We start from the raw sequence: 7177 nt of genomic DNA on the forward strand, positions 1-7177 counted from the left end.
ATCTGATCTTTAATCAATATTCATATTGATAATCTGATGTGTGCGTTCGTCACTGATCAATGAAACAGCCGTCAGTTCCAAATCAGCTTTTATTTCCTCGTTCAGTCAGCGGCGTCATCACCATCATCATCACCATCATCATCATCATCATCATCACCATCATCATCATCATCATCACTTTACAATATCAACAAAGACAAATTAGTTTATTGATAATATGGATCAATCACATGACACTGGCTGTGATGTCATCAGGTGAAACACCTGGGTGTGACTCCACGGTATCCCACAGTCCTTTGTAAGTTTAATGGTACGTTCAGATGATCTTCGTCACCCTGACGTCTCTCAGGTGTTTCACACAGGTAACTCCACCATCTGAACCAGTGAGCAGGTGTCAGTCTCATGGTGCGTTCAGGTCATGTTGGATTTATCATGATTTCAGAAATGTAACATTTGTGTTCTCCTCAGCAAAACGGCTCACATCAGTTTAATATCACATCATGAATACGTTAATGCACAGAGGACCGACTGTGACATCATCATGACGCTTCAGGTGTGTGTGTGTGTTCTGCTCCTCCTCAGCTGAGCAGCTTCCTGATGATCAGTCCAGGTGAGGTGGACGTCAGGTGACACCTGCAGCTGATCACAGAGGATCTAACCAGCGCTGTGTCATCACTGCTTCATCAGCCCATCATCATCCTCATTTATTAACCCTCATAACACTGTGAAACGTGTCGCGCTGCATGGCGCCGTCACTCATTTGATTTATCTAACACACAGGTGTTCACTTCCTGATCATGTGACAAAGAAAAGCATCAAATTCTCTCCATGAAAAAAAAATGAAACCAAAAAAATGTTCAAACAACGAAAACAATTATTTAAATGTTAAAATATTTTGTCAAGAGTGTTCTGTAGATGGACTGATTGATGACAACTTCCTGTCACAGCAACTGCTCACCTCAGTGACATCACAGTGAAGTAACTCACAGGTGTGACTGATCGTTATTTACCTGTGCAGAGCGCTGACAGAGTTCACACTGTCGACCAATAACAAGCTGTGTTGATGGAGCTGAGCTCTGATTGGCTGGAGGTGCAGGAAGCTGTAGAGTCTAAACTGGTCGACACAGTGAGCAGACAGGATAACGTCATGCTAACACAGCCCAGTGTCATGTTAGCCGCTGAGCTAACAGGTGTGCTAAAAGGCATGCTAACCATCAGTCACCAGCTTACTAAGGTTTTTGTCCTCAGAAACTCTGTTGCGTGAAGTTAGCATGGTAGCATGTTAGCATGGAGCATCAGATCATGTGGACCTGGCACCAGTTTAACTTGCTTTTAACGGGTGACAAAGAGCACCTGAACGCACCATTCACTCAGCTGACTGAAAATGTTTTGTGGTTCTGTGGAGTCCAATCAGAGGCCGGTTCAGGTGAGCTCCACCTGTTGGACTTCCTGCTGCAGGTTCTCAGCATCATTCACAGCTGCACACGTCACCAGGTACAAAGTCCTCCAGCAGAGAGCGTCCACAAACATCTAGAGGATCTCTGGTGAGCTCCAGTCTGTTCCACACATCCTCCGCTGGGATCACTGTCCCGACGGAGGTCCTGAAGGTCCTGGAGGGTCGGTCCTGGAGTCTGGAGCAGCAGAAGCACTGGCAGCTCCCTCAGGCTCTGACTGCACACCTGGAGTCCTGGACAGGTAAATACATTCAGTCAGTTTCATGACTCACTGCAAGCCAGGGTCCTGAAATAATACCAACATATGTGGGGGTGTTTGTGTGATAATGACATTCATGACCAGAAAATATTTGATTGTTAATTTACAAACAGAATCAGTGATGTAGTTTCACACACTGTTTCGAATCTTCAGTAAAAACTACAATGATGTTTCATTTCATTAGCTTGTGAATAACAACAGTAAGTCAGAGTCAGTAGTTCAACTAGTTATTTTACTGACTCAGTGCAGAATCTGACGCACGCCAAAGTTTTCCAAGTAAAGATCTATAAGATCCTTTAAAGTACTCTAAAGCCCTCAAAGGCAAAAGACATGTTTGAGAAGGATTCAACATTTTTAGAGACACACTAGCTCAATCGGTCCATTTTCTGAATGCATGGATGTCTGCAGTTGTAGTTCCTCTTTTCAGGTCAGGTGACCAAACTGATGTGGTAAACTACAGACGCATCAGTATTTTGCCTGTTGTGTCTAAGATTACTGAAAAAGTGGTAACTGAACAATTTACTGACTTTTTAAACTCAGGACAAGCTCACCTTCAGCCCACTGACACGACTGCCTGCTGTTTGATTGAAAGAATCTAATTAAAGTTGGACAGTGGCCGTCCTGCAGCAGCTGCATGTTTGGACATTTGAAACTGTGAATCATAATGTTCTTCTTTCTAAATGATCCACTTTAAATTTCTCTGTTGATGCGATCAGATGGACGGAATGAGTTGGGAACAGGACCTCACCGTTTGTTGATCGCTCTGTTGGTGTTCCACAAGCCTCATTTTTTGGACCTCTTTTATTTGGCCTACATGGTACGCATTATGATGCCAGTTAGCAAAGACATTTTTAGAGTGTTTTTATGTCTTAAAAAAGACCAAATAAACATCATCAAAAATTTTGTATTTTTTTTGTTTTATTTGAAGTTTTTGGGGTTCGTTGCCTGTAGGCAACATTGTGGAACAACCCATTGAAATGAATGTCTCAAAGAGACTAAGTGTAATTCTTTGAACTTTAAACAAATTACTAGGGATGCACCGAAATAAAAATTTGTGGCCGAAGCCGAATAATATTAAATGCTTGGCCGAATACCGAATATCGTTGTTTAGTTTTTCATTAGTTTTTGCAGATGAACCCCCTCCAGATTAGTGTTGTCACGGTACCAAAATTGGGATCCACTGTACGATACCAGTGAAAATATCATGGTTCTGAGTAGTATCAGGATACCACAGCGAAAATGAGGCAGATGTGCCTTTTGTCATTTATAAAAAGATAAATCACTTTTCTATAATACATCAATGATATTTCAATGGAATAAATTACTTACTGACTTATTCATACTTCAAAAACAGCATCAATAAGTGATTAACATAGGGGGGGATCAAAATAAAATAAATAAATGAAATAAGAATCAACCAGCCACCCTCCTCCCCTGACAAGTAAAGAACAGTCCCTTCATAAGTAAACAACAGTCCCTAAAGTGTGGTGAGGTTTGTGGACCGTGAACGGCTCGTTTCTCCTCTGACACGTCACATACCTGTGTTCGGCTGGCTCAGCTGTTCAGGTACTTCTGGCCAGTCATGACGCCAAGAAGAGGATATTATTGGAGCCGACTTATCCATCGCCAGTAAGCCGATGGCCGCCATATTTGACAGGAATACATTAACGTTACTGTCTGTGTCTGTGACCCCCGTTTAACCCACAACCGGTGGGATTCGCCTTTCATTTCTGCTGCTGGTTGAAATCTGTAGGCTGCTCGCACAGCGTGCTGAATGATTTAAGCCTATTTTGCTCGCTCAAAACTATTTTTAGTCGCAAATGCGAGTGCCGTGACGGATGGATCGCCACACTGCTGACATTTTACTCGTCATGGCATGCTGTTTGATTGCGTTATCAAAATACACCGCTATTATTCGGCCTTGCTTTTAACTTATTCCACTGAATACCGAGTGTGTGGTTTTTTTTGCAATATTCGGCCGAATATATTTGGTTCCCGAATATTCGGTGCATCCCTACAAATTACTTTTCAAAACAGAGATCAGAACAATTTGCAATACAATAATCCAGTGTTTGATCATCACCGCTTCATTTCAGTGCATGTCCTGTCCTGTGTCTTTCCTCACATCATTTGTGGTGTTGCCGCTCGGTGCTTGTGGAACTTTATGAAGCAGTTTTTTTTCAGGAGTGAAGCACAGGTGGGTGACACACTTTGTGCACTGCACTTTGACTAAACCCTTACACCCATGGTGTTTGCACCGGGCCTTTTTCTCCACCCAAATAGGCCAATGGAATTCAAATAAACACAAGAAGTTTGTGCTCTAGAGAAAGGATCAACACTCAGTGAATAACCTAAGCCGTATGATAAGCTAATATGGCAAGGCTTAACTATACAGACCAGTGAGCAGTGATAACTAGCATGTCTTTGGGGTCATCGCGTGGGAACCTCCTTTCACCAGTGTTTCGTCTAGTTGGTCCAACGACACCTACAGGAGGCTAGACAGTGATCTCTGGCGTCCCAGAGACACTCCCCTAATGCCAGGTCTCACTGCTCCCCACACCAACCCAACAACCTCCTTTACCTTACTTACACATGGCTTTCTCAGCCCAAACAGCACTGCCACCTTCAACAAACCCAGGCTCCGTACATGCGAGCTCCAGGTAGAAGTAGTACTGATACTACCTTTCCCAGAACATTCACCATACTCTATTTCACACGCTACATAGCATAACTACAATATAAGCTAAAGTTAAAGGAGCTAAATAAACTCACAGGATCAGCAAACACACTCACCTTGCAGCATGGCCTCAAACAAAAGGGATTCAAATAGGCCACTCCCACACTTAAATAACCTTCCTCTTCCTGGATTTCCTCCTGAGAGGAAGTGGATCTCTCCACCTGATCTCAAGGAGTTATGTGCCCTGCTTAGTAGTTCCCCCTGCTGGCCCCCAACTGACAATATTTATATGCTTCCAGATCCATTGGCTACACCTAACTGCTTCATCTGACATTTCCCTCACTGTCTTCCTCAAACTCTGTCCCCGCACTCCGAGTTCCCCCAGGAGCGAGACAGCTGATCTTGCTATGAATCCCCTACACCCCACTTCCACTGGACAAATCCTAGTCTTCCATCCTCGCTGCTCAGCTTCTGCTCCTAAGTCTGCATCTCTAAGCTTTTTTCTTTCATAGGCTTCTTCCACTGAGTCTTCCCAAGGAACTGTCAGCTCAATGAAATAAACTATCCGTTGACTCACTGACCACAACACTAAGTCAGGCCTCTGCCTGGTACAAACTATTTCCTGGGGAACAACAAGCTTTCGCCCTAAATCTACTTGCATTTCCCAATCACAAGCACCTTCTAGGCAGCCACACCCTTGCCTCCTCACTAACTTATCCCTTCTGTATTTCTCTCCCTCACGGACAAACTGAATTACTAAACTCCTATCCTTAACACCTTCTGAATTCACCTGTCTTCGTTTCCCTTCAATGCCTGCAGCTAAACATTTCAACACCTGGTTATGTCTCCATGTATATCAGCCTTGTGACAAGCTAACTTTACAGCCTGACAAAATATGCTTTAAGGTTGCGGTACCTGAACACAATGGGCATGATGGGTCCTCATTTACCCACAGTTTTAGGTTCTGGGGGGTTGGTAACACATCGTATGTAGCCCCTACCAGGAATCTAATACGATTCTCCTCCATACTCCACAGGTCCCTCCAACTAAGCTTCCTCTTCTCTACACTTTCCCAATTCAACCACTGTCCCTGTTTAGCCTGGACCACTACCTTTGCACCCCTTAATATCTCCTCCTGTCTGCGTATCTGTTCCACAACCAGCTTTCTTTTATCTTTGAGACCTGCTGTATTCCATACCGGTTTGCCTGAGCCAAGCCCCAGGCCTCCCCGGCCAAACTGAACATTACCTACAATCTCTGCATGCCTAAGAGCTGCCTCTGCCTCCTGAACTGCCGATCTTGGGTTCCACTTCCTCCCCTTGGTTGGATTTGGAACCACACTCCTAACTACCACGTCCTTACTCCCAGATAACAAGAGCTCTGTCCTGACCTTGGTACATTTAAATTCCTCTGTTAAACTAGATACTGGCAGCTGAAGTATCCCTTTTCCATACAATGCAACACTACTTAGGCACCTAGGAGCACCCAACCACTTCCTAATATAGGAGCTAACTGACCTTTCAATTCTCTCCACAATGGATATTGGAATTTCATAAATTGACAGTGGCCACATTAACCTAGGATATAGCCCAAATTGCACCATCACGTGTCAGTGATGGTGATGGTGACGTGTCAGTGATGGTGATGGTAACGTGTCAGTGACGTGTCAGTGATGGTGATAGTGACGTGTCAGTGATGGTGACGGGGACTCACGTCTCAGCAGGTTGGAAGCGGCTCTCCTCTCCGTCCAGGATGCCGTGGTACATGCCGATCTCCTGCTCCAGACGCTGCTTGTTGCTCAGCAGCGTGTCATAGTCACGGCGCTGCTGTTCGATTTCGCCACGTACATCAGCCAGCTCCGCCTCCAGCTTTGCCACCACTGAGCCTAGGTTCTGCAGCTCCATGTCGTGCCAGTGGCGTGCGTCACCCAGGGAGTTCTCCAGACCCCGTCTCTGCAGGGCAACAACAGACGCATCGTCACACGTTTCTGAGATTACTGATGGAACGCGTCATCAGGTGATTGATCGCCACACGTGTCTCACCAGCGCTCTGATGGACTCGGTCTCGGCCTGCAGACTCTGGATCTTACAGCCAGTCTCGTTGCACTCGGCCTTCAGCGCCTCCACCTGCTCCTCCTCAGGACTCAGTCTGCTCACACACTGCGCCTCCTGCAGCAACACACACACCATCAGAGCATGCCTTGATGCCACAGCATGACACGTGAGGACACCTGTGCAGGTGTGACATCCTCACCTTACACTCAAGGTAGCTGTCGGTCTCGGCTCGGTTCCTCTCCGTCACCTTCTCCCAGTGGCTCCTGATGTAGGCCAGGATCTGGTCCAGACTGGTTTCTATGGGAGCGTCGGGTTCATCCACCTCACGTCCCGCCATCTGACTGTAGAGGACACGCACATCCTGAGAGAACAGACAGACAGACAGACAGGTCACATGACCTCCATCATCATAAAAAGACACGTCATTGATTCCACATGTTCAGTTTTACCATTAAAGTGTCAGATAAGAACAGAAGAAGGATTCTCGCCCTCAAACACACTTCCTGTTCAGCTCGCCACGCGTCACCTTCTGAGACAGGCTCAGTCCTGAGACAGTTGTTGTTATCACCGTTAGCTGTTAGCACCGTTAGCTGTTAGCACAGTTAGCTCTGTCAGCACTTTTGTAGTTGTTAGCACTGTCAGCTGTTAGCTGAGAGCCACGAGCAGACAGCCTGAGTGCAGCTGTGAGTCACAGATTTGTGTGGAGCTTCTTTAAAGTGTTAATGTGAGTTTA

At 45.6% G+C, this 7177-nt stretch overlaps 1 protein-coding gene across 1 annotated transcript in view; it reads right to left on the minus strand.

The window, feature by feature from the left end:
- Positions 1-71: 71 nt before the first annotated feature.
- The window catches only part of bfsp2 (beaded filament structural protein 2, phakinin), a 10748-nt gene continuing 3642 nt past the window's right edge, over positions 72-7177 (minus strand). The window contains exons 4-7 of the mRNA XM_049599338.1: positions 6644-6805; positions 6433-6558; positions 6104-6342; positions 72-1687 (exon numbers count right to left, since the gene is read on the minus strand). Of these exons, the coding sequence (XP_049455295.1) occupies positions 1582-1687; positions 6104-6342; positions 6433-6558; positions 6644-6805 (633 nt within the window). The 3' untranslated portion in view covers positions 72-1581. The remainder of the gene's footprint in view (positions 1688-6103; positions 6343-6432; positions 6559-6643; positions 6806-7177) is intronic.

Source organism: Epinephelus fuscoguttatus, linkage group LG15, assembly GCF_011397635.1.
Source record: "Epinephelus fuscoguttatus linkage group LG15, E.fuscoguttatus.final_Chr_v1".
NCBI lineage: Eukaryota > Metazoa > Chordata > Actinopteri > Perciformes > Serranidae > Epinephelus > Epinephelus fuscoguttatus.